At 37.1% G+C, this 20,881-nt stretch overlaps 1 protein-coding gene across 1 annotated transcript; it reads right to left on the bottom strand.

Moving 5' to 3' along the window:
• Window positions 1–414: 414 nt before the first annotated feature.
• LOC133979048 (SEC14-like protein 2) lies at window positions 415–20,220 on the bottom strand. Its single transcript, XM_062417467.1, has 12 exons — window positions 20,080–20,220; window positions 18,065–18,140; window positions 12,311–12,354; window positions 9,391–9,453; window positions 9,104–9,292; window positions 8,386–8,481; window positions 8,139–8,199; window positions 7,949–8,032; window positions 6,067–6,173; window positions 1,753–1,892; window positions 716–885; window positions 415–619 (listed from the first exon to the last, which is right to left on the bottom strand). The coding sequence occupies exons 1-12, from the start codon at window positions 20,131–20,133 to the stop codon at window positions 468–470; spliced, it is 1,236 nt and encodes a 411-aa protein (XP_062273451.1). The 5' UTR covers window positions 20,134–20,220; the 3' UTR covers window positions 415–467.
• Between the last annotated feature and the right edge of the window lie 661 nt (window positions 20,221–20,881).

Here is a 20,881-nt window from a genome sequence, read left to right as displayed (position 1 = left end):
GCCAGCAGTCAGGTGTAAATACTCAGTATCAACTTTGTGGTACAACTGGTTTTAATTTAGTGATGTTTGAATCACCAGTTAATAAACGCTCATGTTATAACCGAGCTAAATTTGAACTTACGAACAGTTAGTGCAACCGTCTCCTGGCTTTAAAAGGGGCTTCCCCCCCAAAAGTGTTGCCACAAGTAGGATCAATATATCATTATGTATCATGCATGTCCATACATGTTTGACCATATTCCAGATAATGTAGAGAGTAATTATTATGGATGATTATTCATGTTCCCAAATGTGCCCTATTCCCATATTGAAGATGATCAAAGGGTCACCAGACATTCAGATCTTGTAATAAATACTTTAACTTGTTGCTTATAGGCAGCGTGTCGTGGTTCCAGTTCAGATCAAGTATCTCAGGCAGCGCTTACTCGTGGCAGCTAAACACTACTAATCTGACATCGTCTTCGTGGTTATGATTGGCTGCTGCCCTCCGCTTGCTTATCCTTGCTGGACCCACCGTTGGTCTGTGGGGTCTGTAAGTGGTCCGGTAGCAGGACCTCGACAGAAAAACTGATTCGTTTAGCCTGGAAGAAGCTGTAGGTGTTGTCAAATCGCAGCACATCTGGAAGAGGGAGGACACAGGACAGGGACACACATGATCAATAGCTCTGTTTGATGATTTGATTACACATTATAAATGACTGAACAGGCCACTCACAGACTCCTGGGCGTTCACAGGTCAGTGATCCGTCCTCCGGCACTAAGTGGGAATTGTAGCGCTGGTTTGGCACGACTTCCTCCATCTGAGCCGCTTTCTTCCATTCACCCATTTTAGCTTTGATAAACACCCCAAAACCGATGTCTGCACCCTCAGTGGCAAACTGCCATCTAACAAGATGAGGGGGAAAAAAGTTTTAAACACTGTTTTCAGACTTTTTAGGGGATTTTATTCATTTATAATAATGATAATAACTGCTGCAAGTAAAAGCACCACAGATGTGAATGTATGTATTAACCTTTCTTTAATTAGTCTTGTCCCATTGAGATTAAATTGGTTAAAGAATAGGATCAGACTTCAGCAGTCTGAGTCATATCAAGTGGATATCTGCCACATTTACTGTCTTTTTAGCATCAAATTCCCTCTTTGTGTTTCCCTTTTTAAAGGGGCAAAACAACTGAATTGTATCTTTAAAGGACTTGTGTGAAACCCAAAGTATTGCTTATGCTGTTTAATCTACCTGATTATTAGTAATTAGGAGTTTTAAATGACTGAATTTAAACAGCCTCTTTGTGTCAAATTTGTTCTGCACCTACAAAATAAATGTTTCAGTAATGCAAAGCATAAATCTTCCATCACAGATTTTAATAATCCTAATCATTTTTTGCAGCCATAATATAAGTTTTGAAAAAGATTTGATTGTTCACATTTTTTTCACTGTTGACTATTAATTTGCTGCTTATTTTCTCAATTAATCACACAGTATATTAAAAATTATCAAAAAAGATCACAATTTTCTACTCAGTAAGGTCACGTCTTGCATGTTTTGTCAGAACAATTGTCAAAAAACTAAATATATTCAATTCACAGTGTTATAAAACAGAGAAGAGCATCAGTTCCAGCAAATGTTGATTAAAGATTACTGCCAATTTTCCATTGATTGGTTAACCACTTACTCTACTAACTGTTAAAGGACTAGTATGGTGAAATAATAAATATAGATCACTGCTACCACTGTGGGAAAACTTGAGGCTGACCTGAGGACACAGCCTGGAAACAGGATCTCATAGTCCAGCTGTTTGGAGGAACCTCGACTGACGCTCAGACACTGGTCATAGTCCACTTTAACGTGATCCCGCACGTAGTAGGAGGTGGGAACTGGGCCGACGTGGTTTATCTGTAACATGGACGCACACATAAAGACAGCTGAAGACAGATATAAGTCTCAACACCTTAAATACAAGAAATATTGGAGAGTAGGAGAAATGAGGGGGGAAAAAAAGGAAGCTTGACTTACTGTAAAACTGTGTGCTGTTATCTATCTATGAACGGCTGCACACTTTCACTTTTTTTGTTTTGCACAAAACTGGTTTATTTAGACATTCAAGTGTTTCACAAAAAACAGCACAGTGTTCTCTCTCTTTTCCACTTTTCTGTACATTCACATTAAATCTAACATCTGATATTTGCCGGTGCATTAAAGTGCAGTACAAGATTCAACCAATAGAGGGCAGTGAAGTGATGTGATGTCAGCTTAGTGTAATTAAATGTCGGGTCAATTCAGTCCAGCAGGTGATTTTAGTATTAAGTGTATCACAGATGGCAGATAGAGATTACACACACACACACACACACACACACACACACACACACACACACACACACACACACACTAAGGAAATTGATCCTCTTGTATCTTTCTTTTTAGCCTTTTCGATGCGTAAAACATTTAAATAGTTAAAGAGAAAGCTCAGGAGATTTAAATTAAATTAAACGTCTTCAGACTCTGAGATACAGGCATTATCTTTCTGTTGGAATCTATCACACAATAAAAACTAAGAAGTCAAACTAAACTGAAAACCACTTCTCTAAAAGACAATGTGTTGCATAAATGCGTTTTCAAACTGAACACGAGCTAATATTGGGAAACAGACGCACACAAAAAGATGCAGAAAGGCAATACCAACTGTTTTTCCACACAATCTTACATAATCCATTAGTGAGCACAAAAAAAAAAAATCATTAATTTAGTTTTTTCATAAAGTGTGCAGGAATGACTGCATACTGGCGGAGGGGAAATGGGATTAAAACCTCATACTTGAAGCAAATGGTTCAATTAACTTTCACTGGGAAAATATGTTTTAAGTGAATTTATAAAAGGAACAAATCAGTTAATGAAAATATGTTTTAATGTTCAACTTTGATATTTTACGTCAAAGCTGTTTCCTGCATTTGATGGCTTCGAGCTAAAATCATGCTACAACCTGTTTGTGATGCAAAACTGCAAACTTTCACTCTTATTTTATCAGAAAATCATCTTGTAAATTATCCCAGATTATTTAAATAATTACCAAAAATAATGCAAACAAAAAGCACATATGGATGAGTGGATTAAAGCTTCTTTAAACATTAAAAAAATTGCATTTTAAAAGTAGATTTCAGGCCCTTAAAAGTTATTCTGATGATTCTTAAGACAAACCGAACATATTTTCTAACTATTTTCAAATGATTACTAATCTTGAATGTTTCCACTCAATTTGTGCTCCACATTGTAACAAAACCACACACACAACTCTGGATGTGTGGACAGCACTCGTCTGGTATTGCTTAACAAGAAACAGAAGTTTCTATAACCTACTCGAAACAGTACAGAACAATGTCAAGGACACACAGCTAGCTAGAAAACTTCTGTTATAAAAGAAGAGTAGAAAAAAAAAAGAAAACACTTTGAGGCTGAGCATTTCAATTCCTTGAATCTTGAAAGCAGCCGAAATGAATTTCTCTCCTTCTGTTCCTCATCTGTCCTGGGCCCAATTATTTATCTACAGAGACAGTGACAAACGTGGGTCAGTTTTGTCACCTGGTGAATTATCTATTAGCGTGCGACTACTACTAAACTATTAAAAGCTGCTCTCACGTCGTCAGCTAGTTTGCCTGCAAAAATAAATAAATCTCAGGTTGCACAGCGCGTCGTGTGCTGAGGCTGTTGCTACGCAGCGAGGCAGGACTGCAGCGGGGAGGAAGTAGGAGTGTTTGGTGGCTTATTTCTCTTCAATTTCCTGTCTGCAAACACATGTAAATAACTCACCTGTAATAATTCACACATGCGTTACAATCAGGGTTGGGAAGGTTACTTTAGAAATGTAATAGGTTACAGATTACTAGTTACTCTATTTAAAATGTAATAAGTAATGTAACTATTTCAATTACTTAATAGTATAGTAGTGTTTTCAGCTGTTTGGGTAAGTGTTCCCATTAAGCACCAACATCTAAGTTCAGGTATTTTTCATGGACACTGACATGATTTATAAGGGAGATCATTTCTTATAAAGCAACATTTATCTCTCATTTAAAATGTATTCATTAGTTCATGTAGATTTTGGAATATAAAATAAAGATATTTAATGAAAAAAGTCAAAAGTCTGGCATGAGCTTAATTGGAAATGTGACTCCATTTAAGCCAACGTCATGATTTATTTACTAAATATTAAAAAAATATTGATTTCAAAGAATTAAAAACTGTAATATATTCAGTAACATGTTAAATATTTAAAGAATGAGCAAAATCTTAAAGGTCTGACTTCAGATGTAACCTCCTTTATAATCATCAACATTTAACGGATTACAGTTGTAACTAGTTACTCCCCAACACTGGTTATAATTCATGCCTTACCTGTTTTTATTTTCAATGCAACCAAAAGCATCCTTTCTGCATCAGTTTGTATTGTTCTGTATGCATAGTGAGGTATTGAGAGTCTTTATTTAACATGTTTGCAGCTGTATTGATTCACTCCGCAGTGGAGCCAGACCAGAATAGTCCTCGCATTGTCATCGACCTGCTGATGATCAAATCGTCTCATTCGTGTGTAACAGGATGCCTCACACAGCCGGTGTGTTTAGAAAACTTCTCTTTTCCGACTGTTTAACTCAACCTTTCACAGCTTGGATGAAACATTGCGTGCTAATTATTTCTTTATATATTCTCTGTTGTTGTTATTTTGCTCGGTTGTGACGGGAGAAGCTGCTGGGATGGGAGGAGTAGTGCGCTAATCAAATGTAAACCCCTGTTTCAGGTGTAAAATATGCAGATAAGCCAGCAAATAAAAAGCTGTAGCTGCCTAACTACATGAGCACAGGATGCAAACCAGCCAAAGAAAACTACAAAACAACAATCAAAAGTCTCACAAGAAAAAAGAAACTATTGTCTATTTAAGCACTGAGTTGCAGATCTGTTGATATTTTTAAGCTGCAGTTGGAATCAGACTCGTATCCATCGCCTGACTGTTGGTACTTGTGTCAGACAGAAGTTGTGCAAAGCGAAGTTGCTCCATATCCTTCAAAGCAAACGTTTCAGGTCGGCTGTGCAATGGTTATTGACATTCAGCATAACTGAACTGTGATGTAATTGTATGCAAATTAACGTCCAAATGAATGATTTCAAGTAGATTAAAAACATAATATAAGTAGTTTTTGAAACTGTTGTTCAGCACGTGTGGATATATTTTTATTTATATTGTGATATTATATCATGAGGGTGAGTTAAGACTGTCTGTAAGCTGTGGCTTCAAGAGAAAGTTTAGTAATGAAACCTCTGCATTTATAGTACATGCATGACTTTTCTTTACATTAAGTTAAATTTTAGGATGTATAACATTTAGGGGGAAAACTACAGAGTTGACAGTTTGCTACTTTTCATGTAGATGGGGCGTAGACTAAACTAAAACAGTAATAATGCACTGCTAATAAATAGTAACAATGCAAATGAAGACAGAGTGGTGCTTTAGTGACTCAAAGATTAGTTAAATAAAACAAAAACAGACTAAATGCACCATGGTAGCTGTCTTACAAACAGGGTATATTTTACTATGTATCTGTCTCTATTATTTTAGTATATATTAAATGAATAAAGGTTGATTAAGACATACTATTTCTCATAATTCGAGGACATTAAGGACTTTAAATATTCACTTCTGTTTCTCACATGCTGATTCAACGTTTTCATTGCAGCCAATGAATATAATACCAAGGCTTTGAAAGGAAGTAAATTATTCTGACAGTAGTTTTGACAAACTCTATTGATTTTTAAACCAGATTCACTGTATTCAACAGCAGGAGAGGGCTGACTGAAATGATTTAAGCACATCTTTCAGGTCACATTTAAGCTAAGTGGATATAACTTCATCTACAGCACCAGTCAAAAGTTTGGACACACTGTCAGTGAGTCTGTGTTGATAATATTACTAAATGATTAAGTAGCATCTGCAACAGATATTTGTCTCTTCCAACTCTTCAGTCGCCCTACTTTAGCTCTAAAGAACAGCACCCACAGGTTTACTGATCCTCTCACTCACCCTGGTCCGACAGCGGGGATCTCCATCAGGGTCCGTCAGCTTGCCCCCGTATACCATCGGCAGCTCCTCTGGATCGATGTACTTCAGTAAAATCTCCTGCCAGTTTGCTATTAGACCAAAGAGGAGAAAAAAACAACACTCATTTCATCAGAAAAGCACTGAGGCCTCATGCAGGAAGGTTTTCATGTTTTTATCCTAAAACACTTTTTTCTGTGTGGTTTGTTTGAGTGGAGTCAGATTCAACAAACTCTCTTGGGGGACTCAGGATTTGGGATGTGCAGCATTGTACCAAATTAATTTTATTAAAACGTATACATTGGGAGCGCCTTGGTGGTCAAGTGCTTAGAGCGCATGCTATGAAATCACAGCGCCCCTGGTTCTCTCTCTCTCTCTTTCTCTCTCTCTCTCTCTCTCTCTCTCTCTCTCTCTCTCTCTCTCTCTCTCTCTCTCTCTCTCTCTCTCTCTCTCTCTCTCTCTCTCTCTCTCTCTCTCTCTCTCTCTCTCTCTCTCTCTCTTTGTTTCCTGTCAGCCTCTCTGCCAGTAACTATATAAATAAAGGCGAAAAGCCCCAAATAATGTATACATTGCACATATTTGTGAAAGTAGGGGAAAGTTGTCCTGATAATTTTATTGCTGTGAGATTGCACAATGGGGTTGGATATATAAGGATAACAATGTAATGTTTCATGAACTGCTGTTTTGAATTCTGCTCAGGGACTATGTGCACAAAATAGGAATTTTGCAAAAACCTGGCACAATGCATCTCTCCTTATTTTGTACAAGGATTGTATGTTTTATTGTGCACTGTCCTTCTAAATTAAATTAAATTAAATAAAATAAAAATGACAAATTACTACCCAAGCTTGTCGTAAATCACTTGTTTCAGCCTGATTAATGTCACCCGTTTGTGATATTTCATCATAAGTATAATTAACATCCCTGAAATGTCCATATGAGCCTAAACGTTCCACTCTGTTTGTGGGCAAGCTTCATTCATGTCATTTTTTTTTTTTTTTTTACCAGAGAGTAAAAACAAGACTTTCACACTGCAGAGCTTCAAGTCCTGCTGTCAGAAATCAGCAAATCAGCAGATAACAAATGTAGTAGTGTCCGTAGTAAATTAAATATGAATCCAGCTGCCAACAATGTGTCATCAGAGCAGCGCTGCACTGTGATGCTAATTAAACCTCTTTCTAAAGCAAAGCGCTCCATGACTCATATGAGAGGCGGTCATGTGACAATCACAGAGATGTTAGAGGAGAGAATATTTATAACCTGTTACACTGTCAGCTGCAACAGAAGATGATACAGGACAGAGACCTGCAGAGAGACCTAACTACTGACATGTAGAAGCTGCTGTGCCAAAATAAGCCAATTAAAATCAGAAAAAAAACTAAATAAATAATGGTGAACAGAATATTTATAATTTTGCATGTAAGTTTGTTTTAGTTTTATATTTTATTTAACTGATTTAAGTATCATGTTTAAACTCCAGATGAATTCAGGTTAAGACGTTGTAATTCTAAATTGAACAAATGTTTATCTGCTTGTAAAGACAATCAGAGACAATCTGTTCACGACTCATACAACAGGTCTGGATCATTGGTAGATTTCATTTGTACCTTTTTAGAGAAAATTGCAAGTACGAGAAAATTGGAAGAATCCTTGAATAATTTCTTACTAGAGTGGGATAGGTTTTTCTTGGGTATATCCTCAAAATAGTGTGTAGATGATGATATACACTGTTAATTGAAACTATGTTTAATGCAATTTATAGATTTTTAGAATGCTGCATGCAAGCAAAGGAGTGAAATGAAGATAGCTCTTAAAATATGAGGTGAAATATTCTCTAAAATCATGTGTAAGTAATGTCGTGTCTCACCCCCGAGGATGAGGATCTTTTGCCGCGTGTTCTCGCTCAGGAAGTGTTTGACGAGGTTGAAGGCCACAGGGAAGAGTTTAGGAGCTGCAGGAGACATAAATTAAAAATTCGTTAACCAGAAATCATGAAAAAAAGTCTGATGATTAATGATTTACTGTCACATGCATTAAAAGCTGAAGGGAAACTTTACCTTTAATGACAAACAGCCTCTTCAGGCCTTCTGGGTAGTTGTCCTCAAACATCTGGAGGATCTGGTGAATCAGGGGAAACATATTAAAAGATGCTGATAATAGTATGCATCCTGTGTGTGTGTGTGTGTGTGTGTGTGTGTGTGTGTGTGTGTGTGTGTGTGTGTGTGTGTGTGTGTGTGTGTGTGTGTGTGTGTGTGTGTGTGTGTGTGTGTGTGTGTGTGTGTGTGTGTGTGTGTGTGTGTGTACCTCTCCATATGTCTCAATAGCAGGTTTCCACAAGTGTTTTAGACCCAGACCTTCAACGTCGTAGACCATAGTGATTGCCTCTATGTTCTTCCCCAGCTGGATGGAAATAGACAGAAACATAAACAAAGTTACATTAATATTTCATCTGAAATAATCAATTAAATTGGTCAGTTAAGGCACCTGGTATGTAGAATTTGAGTATCTGAGTATCCGAGATATTTTAAATCTGGTTTAGTAGTAAATTCATAAAATATGGCTGCAGCTATCTTACACTGATTGTATTGGCCAGCATTAGTAGTACATATCTGGTGCAAAATGTCTTGTAATGATGAATGGTTAGATCTTAAAGGTGTTGAGATTATGGATGGTATACTCCCTGATTTGGGGAATATTAATATTATTCTGTACTTTTTATTCTTTTTCATTTCTTTCTTTGCTTAATCTTCCTTTCCTGATGCTGTCAAATATAGTATATTAGAGAAAAAGCATGATATTTGAAAAAATAAGCCTAATTTTGTGCAGCAGGTTAATTTTTTATTATTGCCTTTTATTATTACCCCATGTTTGGAACAACTGCTCTGATGGATGTTTGGGTGAACACATGCTTTCCTGAACATTTCCTAATGCAAATAAACCTCATATTATCTTCTAAAGCCTGCACTAAAACACTCCTCAACACATATTATGTATCTTTTGACTCCCTAGTGTCTGCTCTTACCCTCTGCGTCTGGAGGGTACACTCCTTCTGCAGCATCTCACAGTCTCTGATCTTGGACTTGATGAAGTCCTGCTTGGAGGCAGACAGGAAGAGGCCTTTGGGATCCACGGGTCCGATGACATCATACCAGATGGGACTCCCCTCACGGTCGTAGCCGCACATCCCTCCTGACAGATACTTCTCTATCACCTGCAGGTGCAGCCATTTTACAACGTCAACAAAAAAAATGGTTTGATCAATTATTTAAGCAAAGCATTCTTGCTATTATTAGATTTAGAGGGTGTTACCTCTGGTGGACGCCAGTCGGTGATTATTGAGTCTACTTTAGTCTGTTTCCTGAACTCCATATGCTGGAAGAGAGGAAGCAAAATGATCATTATGGAATATACAGCTTAATGTAGAACATATAATTATGGTAGCTATGGTATTTCTTAAAAGATAGGTTCACAATGTTTCATGTCTCTGATCATATAAACCCTGTTCATTCTTTAATCACTCTTCCTGTTCATACTGACTATTAAAAGATCCCCTTCAAATGGTGCATATAATCATTTTAGCATCAAATTCCCTCTTAGTGTTTCCCTGTTGAGCTGTGGTGGAAGTATAGTAACAAAAAGAGGGACTTTGGCTCTAAAAACACTGCAAAGTTGAAACATATCTGCTTGATTTGACTCATTTTGGACGGCTGAAGCCTCATATTAGCTTCAGATCAATTTTTAAATACATTTTTTAACACAGAAGGAGGACTGTGGATTTTGTCCTCCATCACTTTACATTGTAAATGCATTATAAAAGGATCTTCTAATGCTCAGTATGAACAAGAGGAATGATTACAGCAAGAGAAAAATCTGTTCCAAATGTTTTAAGACAGGCTTGAACAATTGTTAACCCGTCCTTTAAAACTTTCTTAATATCAGACTGTGCAATGGCAGATACGCCCAGGCATAATGTAGTGATTTAAGTGGATTAGGAGGGTTTTAGACAGAAGGTGATGCAAAGCCTGCCGTGTCAGTAGGAAGAGGATCAGTTAAGTATCACTGTGCACTCACATACATGCAATGACACGCTTATGATCGCACGCATACACACACAAAGGTGGAAGACAACGCTCAGGATATGATGAAACACGAGATAAAAATCTTGCAGTTATTTGATGTAAGCCTGGCGGTTAAATTTCATAAACATGAGATCATTTAAAGCCTGTTTAAACTGTTTGTATTCATTTAATTATTTCTCTAGCTCAGCACCTGCCCTTTTTTTTGGTTTGGGTGTGTGTTCATACAACTATTTCTATCAAGCCTGACAATCATTTCTGATTTGAAAAATATGGCAGAATTTAAAGCTACTTAAAGTAATTGAGGTGTCGGTGAGTTAAGGTGTAATGTGTATTAATCTTAACCCTTAAACAGACAGGAGTGGAAAATGAGAAGTTGATTATTCTTTTTATTGACTTTTATGTCACTAGTTATCTCATTTGCACCTAAGTAAACATTTCCACAAATAATTTTTTTAAATATTTTGTATATTTTGGATTTTATGAGTCGTATCTCCACCAGGAAACGTTGCCCCTATTAAGGTATGTGTGGTATTAAAATGTGTATATCTACTAGTGCACGTTGCCTGTTTAAGGGTTAATTCACAGCAGTATTTTGGGGTATTACAAAGCAAGCTAGACACTCTTAGCCTCTGCAGATGTTGGCTTCAAGAGTATTCAAGTATTCAAGATGTTTAATGTCACTCCAGTTATACATGTACGAGGCTCTATTACAGAAAAATAGTAAATATACAGTCGGGGCCAAACGTTCCCAATAGAAGAGCGGTCTCAGGTTTTTGGACTCTACAGAATCAAGGCACAAAAAGGGTTGCATATGCAGTCATTGTTTAACATATTGCACAGAGCTTAGATTGTACTTTGTATTTCTATGCAACTGTCAGATCTCACCACCTGGAGGAGGTGTGTCAGAAAGTCCAGGGTCCACTCACACAGTGCTGTGTTCAAGGCCCAGATCTTTAAGCTTACTGACGAGCCTGGAGGGCACTATGGTGTTGAATACTGAGCTGTAGTCCACAAACAGCATCCTCACATAGTTGTCCCTCATATTCAAGTGGGAGAGGACGCTGTATAGGACGTAGTTAGCAACTGTGCTGCTAATTGTCTTTAACCCTTTATAGGTCTGCTTAACCGTTTGTGTCACTTTGTGTCACGATATCTGGTCAAAACCAAAAATCTATTTAAGGCAATCTTTACCACTTGTATGAGGAATGTAATGCACAGAAAGACCATCAGATTGTGTTATGGTTGCTATAGATACAGGTCGTGCTTTAGTGTATAAACGAAGAATAGCACAAATCATTGCGGACATAAGATCCTGATGGAAACATTTTTAAAGTTGAGTTTCATTGTTTCATCTTGTACAGGAACAAAATGAGCCTCTAACATGTTTTGAACAAATGAGGTCTGAATGAGGTCTGTAAAACATAAAATTTAGGGTCAATGAGAAAAGAAATCCATTTTTATGTTGTCATGGCCTCAAAGAGGTAGGAAAAACTAAAAAAATAATTATTTTAAATAGCACTTTCTTGGTGTGACCTACAAAGGGTTAAAAAAAAAGAAAGTGACAAAGTAAGCTCATATAGCTCGTTGTGAGCTGTGATATCTGTCGTATCAGGCCATATGTCCTCAAATGTCTGGACGTGTGTTCCCAACTTTGAGAAATAAGTACAGAGACTTTTAGCAGCCAGCAGTTCGGAGACGAAGACCAGAAACTGAACATAAATGAGCCGTTTAAGGAGATAATCTGTCAGAGCTGCCTGTCTGTCAACAAATCAATGCAGCTTTTAGTAGTGTGGGTGTAAATCACATCCTATCATCACTGTCTTAAGTACTCACTCTATCCACTCTATTTATCTTATCTCCTCAGACTGCTGAGATGACTCAGTTTCCCCACAGAGAGCCATTACCACACCGCTCCTCTCTAATCCGCAGACGCTCCTGAGCTGACGGACTACAGTCTGTGCTGGAGTTACCTTCACTCTCACCCTAACCCTCACACACTGAGAAACGAGGTACTGTGGTTGCACCCTGGTTTGCAGTAGTTGAATCCCTCATATTATAGATGTTGTAGTACATGATTTGAAGTGTGTTATACATCTGTACAAAAGCTCTACTCATGCAGGTACTAAGTTAAGGTGTTCTGGGGGTGTTACCTTTCGCAGCATGGCCTCAGACTTCTGGATGTTGAAGTTTCTGGCTGGAAAAAAAGAAGCAAAGAAAAAGAGAAAAACTATTAAGAAGTGACGACTGCAATTAACAATGTTTCAATTGTAAAGTTTAATTTTTTTGCAGTCAGACAAAACAAAACAGCAGTATTCTATCAAGAGAATACATGAACTATTATAGTGTAAATATACAGTAAATAAATATAAGATTTGAACTTTTTATCATGAAATAAGCAAACTTATTCATCACATGGTACTTTTTAGGAAAAAGGCAACAATGTGGTTTGCAGGGAAATAAAAGATAAAGAAGACAGTATATAAGAAAAACTATGCCAATCAAGTATAACAACTAAAAAGTTACATTGCTTTAAGTTGCTTTTTATAAAGATGTAAAAGCAAAGTTATAAGTTATGATTGTGTCTGAATAAATGAAATAAAACCTGAATCAGAGCTTAATGTGGTTCAGTAGCGTCTCTTCTAACACAAAACCTGTTAAAGAAAATCTATGAGGCGAACATTTAGCGATGCATCTGTAATGGTTCTGTCCCAGTTTGGCTCTACACCTCTCTCCCAGTCCACCAGATGACTTTTTCCCTGTTTGTTTAACTGGGTTGAGTGGCAGGAGGCTCTTAAAGCTGACATTGTAGTTTGCAGCAGACATTCTTATCCACAGACTGACAGATGTTTGTTAAACAGCTGGACTCTCTTTTTAATCATCTTCAACACATTATGAAAAATACGTTTGTTTACATTTGTTTCTGTAGATTTTAATAATATGCATTTACAGCCTGCACATCAACAACAACGGCATCATCATAAAAATGTAGGTTTCAGCTTATTCATGTATATTCTTAGATGGGGTTTTTGATATACTATAAGATGATTGTGTATCTGGGTTTTTGCCACACTTCCCTCTACACCTGCCCTGCCTCTGCCTTATTAGCCCTGCTCTGTTCCCGGTGTTTTCCCCCGAGCCAATCAGCTTCTCTCCCCTCACTTTCTCTGTCTGTCGTCTCATTAGTTCAGTTAATATTTAAGTCTAGTCTTGTTACATCCTTTTTTTCGGTGTAGTTCAGGTTTCCTTGCTCCCCCCGTCTCCTTAACCCTTTACATACTGCTCATATTCTGACTCATAATTAGTCTCTACACCAATTCACATTCATAAATTCCCCATCAGTCAATAATACATGTTGGAAATCCTTGTTTTATTAATCTTATGGGGAAAAAAGACATTGACAGTCACTATTTTATAGTCCAGGAGAACATTTTATAGAATATGAAGACTACAGGATGTTTTAATGCTGATTTTTGAGGGTTTTTTTTATAAACGCAGGTCAAATCTGTGCATTTGCATAAATAAAAGTTTGTATAAGCTGCACAATAATAAAAAAAATTATGCATCTTATTCCCATTTTTGTGTACTGTGGGTCACATTAGGAAAAGTCCACCTAAAAGAAATGTGTATAGTGTGTTTTTACAGCTCTCACATGTAAAAAATGGTGCAGTATGTAAGGCTTAAAGACTAAAACAGATCGATCATTCACTCCACAAAGTAGCGAAGGTGTTGGACAAAGCACCATGATCACCATGTGGAAATCTGTCTCACCTTAAACCAAAATCTGCATTAAGAAAAAAGAGAAATAGTTGGAGTAACAACTAAAAACAGGAGCATCATCTGGAGAGATTAGGTCAGTGAAAGCTTTTGAGACAGATCCCGTCTCATTGTTCTGTTCTTGTAACATTACCTCACCCTTGTTTTACCAAATAAGGATGAAAAACTTTACATAAAAGTCTTAAATAATAGGGAAACAAACAAGTAAAGTAGATGCACTTACAAAAGAGTTCTGCAAAAAACAGTTTTAAGAAGTGCTAAAAATACTAAAGGAACATTATAACTGCATAACTTTCATTTGAACCCTCTGGGAATAAAACTTGTATAACCACCAAAGGACTTTTTGTCTATCGTGGTCAGTATTAAAACCACAGTGTCAGTATATCTCGTCCAGAACAGAGTGGCCACACAAGTCTTCTGTCTAATACTCCGTCTAAGGTGATTAGCTCTGCAGCTGACAGTCTGGTGGAAAAGCACCACAGTGTCGTGAATTGAGACTTACAACTCCAGCAGTGGATTACAGAGCGCCTAATGCCCCATTCTGGCACCTTCGTGGAGCCTCGAGGGCACCGAATGACTCACAATTGCAAAAGCACGACGCGGGATCTGGCAGGGACAAGGCCGTGTGTTATTTTCGGTCAGTTATTAGCGTTACGCTGTCATCATTTAACTCTGTCGCTACTAATCCTGTTTACGTTTCATTACCGCGTTATCTGCTTTTTCAAGGATTCACCAGTTAGATTTTTAAAGTTACCAAACAACATGAAGTAAGTAGTGGAGAAAATAGATGGTTTCAAGCTTAATTTATTATTTCTCACCAGTGAATAAAGGAGGAATTTCATTAAATAAACCACTTAAAGAAAGAAAACACTGTAATTTGAAGCTGTAAAACAGACATTTCTTTGTTTTTTAAGATGATATCAGACTCAGAGCTCATCCTCAGATCATTATGCAACATTTTATATGATGATGATCTGAAATAACGTTATCTAAAGCTTGGATAAAAGTTCATAATCTATACAAGGACAACTCATGTAAATCATTATCTGATAACATTTAATGATATCACCTTCAATCTAGGTGCCAACACTTTCATAGATGACTGACTTTATCACTAATTGTGGATCTTAAAATCACAGACAGCTCTTTAAACTCTCAGCTGATTTTACAAAGAGCTTAAAAGGGCTTTATAAGAGTTTAAATAACAGCAGGCAAAACCTTATATATGTTGTAAATGACTGACAGTTATGAGCTAAATTAAAGAAATGCATATATATTTTTACTCATTCATGTTAAATCTCTTAAAGTATGTCACTCTGGAAGAGAAAGTGCAAGCAAAAGACAGAAGAAACTAAAAAATCTCTTCTTAAAACTTCTCTCTCCTTCTTGGCCTTTGACACTTTATAAGACGTTGACATTATTTATTTGATTTGATTTGATTTAATTGTTTTTATTGTATGGCTTTTATTGTTTTTACTCATGTTTTATGACTTTTAATGTATTTTATATGTATTTTTATGCCTCGTGTGAGCTGTTATGTCTTTTATTTATTATTCTGTACATCACTTTGGTCCACTGTGGTTGTTTTTTATGTTCTTTACAAATCAAATTGGATTGAATTAGAAACTTGAGATCAAGATAAGACCAAAACTAGAGTTCAGAGGAAGTTGCTGACATAAAGGTCCGTCACACTGAACCCTGATGCACCCTGTGAAAATGTAAAGTGTGACATAATGTGCCGCACACACAGCACAATATATGATACGATATGATGATAACGTGGTCTGGTACAACTGATATAACAACCTAATGACAGTTGCACACTTATCTGCTGCGCCTGAGCTTGTTTCAGATAAATATATGACGAGTAAGAGTTATCTGAGGGGGCGGAAGTTTGTTTAGTTGGCTTTTCTAAGAAGGCGAAGGAAGGTCATTGCCCTTTCTTAGAGGAGTCGTCTCATATGGGAGGAGAAGGGTCTATCTGGGTTTATTACACAGTGTAGTAAACAAGACAGGATGCACTTTATCACACTGTATTTAACAAAGAAGAACTGATTCTGATTCATCACAGGACCTTCTGTATGTTGCATATCAGTACTATCTTGTCCAAGGAGTAAAAGTGCAAACTCAAACTCCATGTATGAAGAAAACAAGTTAAAATGTGTGGTGATCTGTGAGGAAGTGAACTCTCTTCCACTCTCACTTTAATTTGGAACCAAGCAGAAGTTTAACATTGATTTTAGCTGAGTGGTCACAGTCAGAGTAGGTCACACGAAAGACTGTGACCCATAAAAACACATCCTTATACAAAAAATATGTCCTTAAATCTATGAAGATGTGTTGAAAAATGACTACTAGAGACATTAGGGTCTAAAAATATGTTTAAAAGTCAAAGAAGAGCTGCATATAGATGATATTTTAACACCATTCATGTGTGTGGTCAGTTAGCCAGTTGAAACAGACATTTAAAGGGAAGTATCACATGCATCTGTATTTCTATATTTATATTCTGGGGCTTTACTGGAATATATTTGCATGATTTAAAGTCTTTAAAACTCTTAATTTATCTTATATTGGCTCTTAAAGCAGCTCCTCAGTTCAGCCTCTGTCTGAAACAATCCGTTTTAGCTCCTGTCTTTTTAAGCTCTAACTGGCAGACGTCGTCCGACTCTGAAGGCTTCATGAACAAACAATAATAGGATTTCTTATTCTCACTTATTTTCCCTTATTCTTTACTCCAAATGGCAACTTCTCAAATACAGTACCAGCCAAAAGGTTTGGACACACTTGAATGAGGAGAAAGTGTGTCCAAACTTTTGTACTGGGTACTGTACATGTGTTAATGTTCGGAAAAAAACAAGAGGAAGAAAAAAAAAACTAACAACTTTAGCAACAAAGGATGGCAGCTGTCTGACCTCAGTTTGAAGGGGAAGTGGAGCTAACATTGCAAACATTTGGAGATGATTGAAGCTTCTGACTTTTAGGGAAGAGTTTTGCAGCTCTGATCATGTTTAATATAATCATAACAGTATGTAAATGATAAGAAATCAACCCTATGCACATTATGCCCCCTTTAATGCATTGTGCCTTGTGTTATGGGCCTTCATTGTAGGAAATACAAATACTGTTTAACATGCAAGTTAATACCCTCAAATTAAAGTTGAGGGTCAGAACATTTTTATCTAAGAACAAAAGAAACTTGTTCAAAATCCACCATTTGGTTTGCAATCATTACTGTTCACCTCGGGCTCTTTGATTTAAATCAATGAACCGCACTGAGCTAACCCTCATCAGTCCCCCTGCTTATGAACAGTACTCATCTATACATTCACACTGGCCAAACAGACCCTCATTGTGAGTGTTGGAAACTGTGACGCTGACCTTTTCTGAGAGGCAAAGGAGGGTATTTCACAACAGCTCCGGTCAATTAGCGAGGCTTAATTAGAGAGAACAATACGCCCCCCCTGCTACCACCGCTGCCCAATTCTTGTTATGAAACGATTTCTGACCGTCATTGAAGACAGAGACACAGCAGACGGGCTGTCGTCTATTGTAGTGTACCTTTATAATGCGATTTGCCGTGGATTAGCCTGACACACCGAGTGCTAGACCTCCTCTGCTCCACAACTAATCAGAACAAGGTCTTCCCTTTTTTTTCCCTCCCAGAGTCTGAGCGTGTAATCTCAACCTAACCGAGGAAAATCCGAATCAGGGAATCGGCCAAATTTAATCTGAAAAGAGGGAAACGACACTGACGGCCGTCTCATATCACACTCAGTTTCTCACAGTTGTGGTTTGAGGGTTGTGCACGGGTGTGAAAACCATGTGAGTCTCTTTCTCAACTCCTGCAAACAAGGGTGCTTTACTTTTATTGCATCATGTCCTTTTTCATGTAATAAACCACTGCAGCTTCTGCTTATTTGCGCTGGTGCAACAGACGGATTTCACCTGTGAATGCATGCAAATGATCCACAGGCAAATAATCTACAAATATAATCACACACATGCACGGCGATGGATCTTGAATCGAGATTATAGAGGAAGGTTTCTGTTTCAGCTGTAAATGCAAACTGAAGTCAGGGAGGAAAGAAAAACAGCAGCGTAATAAAACCACTGGAGCTTCACCTCACCTCTGAGCCAACGTAACAGGAAGTGGTCATGTTGTGCAGGAAGTTGAGGAAGAATGTCTTGTATCCTCTCTCGAAACTACAGCGCGGAGATGGACAGAAGAAGAAGAAGAAGAAGAAGAAGATGAAGACATGAGACATACTGTGTTTGCATATGAGCAGCAAAAAGGAAGTCAATACTAGAAGGGGACTTTCGGGGAAATGTTAAACCGAATTATCTATGATCCCGAAAGTTTAAAAAAACAGCGTTGAGTGATACAGTACTTTTCTGTGTTTGTACTTTAAATGCTTGTGACTCTGTGACCAATTATTTTTCCACACTTTAATGGCAATGTTCAACAATGATGCCTGGAACAAATGTGTTTTTCAAATTGCCCAAAAACAGTCAAAACAACATTCATGTCATCACATTTTAGGTTTCAACTACTTTAAATGGTCATAAGTAGATAATGACACCTGAATTATCATTATGGAGTAATCTGGCAATTAAGTTTGTGCTACATTGATGAATTGTTTGACCTATAAAATGTCAGAGAATAGCGGAAAATGATGAGCAAGTGTTGTGATAATCCATTAATTGTTTTAAAAGTCCTTCTTTATGTTAAAATTCTCTAGTTCCAGCTTCTTAAATGTGGATATTTTCAGGTTTATTTAGTCTCTCTATGATAGAAAACTGAATATCTTCAGGTTATGGACTGCTGGTCAGGACAAAACAAGATATTTTTGGTTGCTTTTTGGGCTTCAGGACACATTTTATAGACCAAACAACTAAAATAATAACTTAATTGATAGTAATAATCATTAATTGCTAGCGCTAGAAAAATATATCTGAGTTTCCCCAACCCAAGATGACATAATTGCATTGCTTGACTGTCCAAAACCCAAAGATATTCAGTTTAGTATAACAGAAGACAAAGAAAAGCAGCAACTATTCAAATTTGAGAAGCTACAACAAGTGATTTTTTGGCATATTTGCTAAAAATCTGATTAAAACTATGGGGATTAATCTGCTGCTATATCGGCCTTCACTCTTCTGGTTTTCCACCAGATGTTAGAACTTGGCTGCAGAGATTTGCTCCCATTCAACCATGAGAGCATTAATGGGGCTTATTAGTAGGCTAAGTGGTTCTGAGTGGTTTATTATATAACAATTAGAGTGATGACTAGAAAGAGAATTATAATGTAAGTATAAGTCTGCCTTGAAACAACAGTAAGGTGTCCATATCAACGGAAGTCAAATCAGTGAGAGAGGTTTTACTCACTGTAATCATTCATCCTGTTCATACTATTAAAAGATCCTCTTCAAATGTGCTTTCAATGAAAGTGATGGGAGCCAAAATCAACAGTGTTCACACAGTCATTTAGTGCAAAAATGCATTTAAAATGTATTTGAAGCTAATATGAGGCTCCAGCAGTCTGAGTTTGAGTCATATTAAGTAGATATCTGCCACATTTACAGTCTTTTTAGCATCAAATTCCCTCTTTGTGATTCCCTGTTGAGCTGTGGTGGAAGTATAGTAACAAAAAGAGAGACTTTGGCACTAAAGAGACTGTAAAGTTGAAATATATCTTCTTAATTTGACTCATCTGGACAAAACTGATGGAGGACTGTTCATTTTATCCCCCATCACTTCACATTGTAAATTCATTATGAAAGGATCTTATAATGGCTGTATGAACAAGAGGAATAATTGCAACAAGAAAAACAGGCTTATTTGTTCATTTACGCTCTGGACTGTTGTATTAAGACAGACTTGAAAAAAAAACTGTGAATCTGCCCTTTTAAATCATGATTATGTCACAATTAAGCCTTAAGCATGCAGATCATTTACAGCCAATTTACCAATTTAAAAGGAAATTACTTAATCTAGATTATGAGGTTGATGGTTATGCTAATGATGATTATTATTAGCCTATTGTTATTATATTATTGTTATTATTAGCCTATTATTATTATTATTATCATTATTATTATTATCATCGTTATTATTATTATATTATTATTACTATGATCTTACCTGCTGCAGGGCTTCAGCCTGTTTAGGACTGAGGTCTCCTACTCTTCCACTCATGTCTGCGTCCAGAAGATGCCAGATGAGGTCAGGTTGGCTCCTCTGAGAGACACGCAGAGAAAATAAAACCAAAACAAAAACAGCACCGTCACTGTGAACCGTGACTGTCCGTCTCTGTGATGCTCCTGCACGGCTCTGCCAGACACTTATCCCCGCTGTCAGCTGCCTGCAGGTGGAAAAAGATGGTCAGGGGAGGAGAAATAAGTGTAAACACGACACACACACTGACCGCCTGCTGCAGAGAACAGTCCAACCAGCTGACTCTGCCAAAGAGAGGAGGAATAAACAGGAGGATCACTCTGGAGGAGAAAGAGTGAACTACAGACTGGGAGTGGTAGGAGTTTGGGAAATGCAACAGGTTACATATTACTAGTTACTCTATTTAATATGTAATAAGTAATGTGTAACTATTTCAATACCTTAATCAAAGTCATGTAACTTATTACATTTCATTACTTTTCTTATTTTCTAACCAATGTTTTCAGCTGTTAGGGTAAATGTTCCCATTAAGCACCAAAATCTAAGTTCAGCTGTTTTTCATGGATACTGACATGATTTATAAGGGAGATCATTTCTTATAAAGCAACATTTATCTGACATTTGAAAATGTATACATTAGTTCTTGTAGATTTTGTAATATAAAATAGTCTTTATTGGTACTGTGACACAATTTAAGCCCACGTCATGATTTATTTACAAAATTAAAAAAAAAAAATATTGATTTCAAAGAATTAAAAACACCCCCTTT

This window comes from Scomber scombrus, chromosome 4, assembly GCF_963691925.1.
Source record: "Scomber scombrus chromosome 4, fScoSco1.1, whole genome shotgun sequence".
Taxonomy (NCBI): Eukaryota; Metazoa; Chordata; class Actinopteri; order Scombriformes; family Scombridae; genus Scomber; species Scomber scombrus.
This window is presented reverse-complemented; position numbering and strand designations above follow the sequence as displayed.

Bases quoted from the DNA above. Each gene is read 5' to 3' on its own strand.
- LOC133979048 (XM_062417467.1), bottom strand. From the start codon at position 20,133: ATGAGTGGAAGAGTAGGAGACCTCAGTCCTAAACAGGCTGAAGCCCTG. The intron at 8,200-8,385 runs GTACACACACAC...CTGATTCACCAG, and splicing joins CTATTGAGACATATGGAGAG to ATCCTCCAGATGTTTGAGGA. The intron at 886-1,752 runs GTCAGCCTCAAG...TCATCTTGTTAG, and splicing joins TTTCCAGGCTGTGTCCTCAG to ATGGCAGTTTGCCACTGAGG.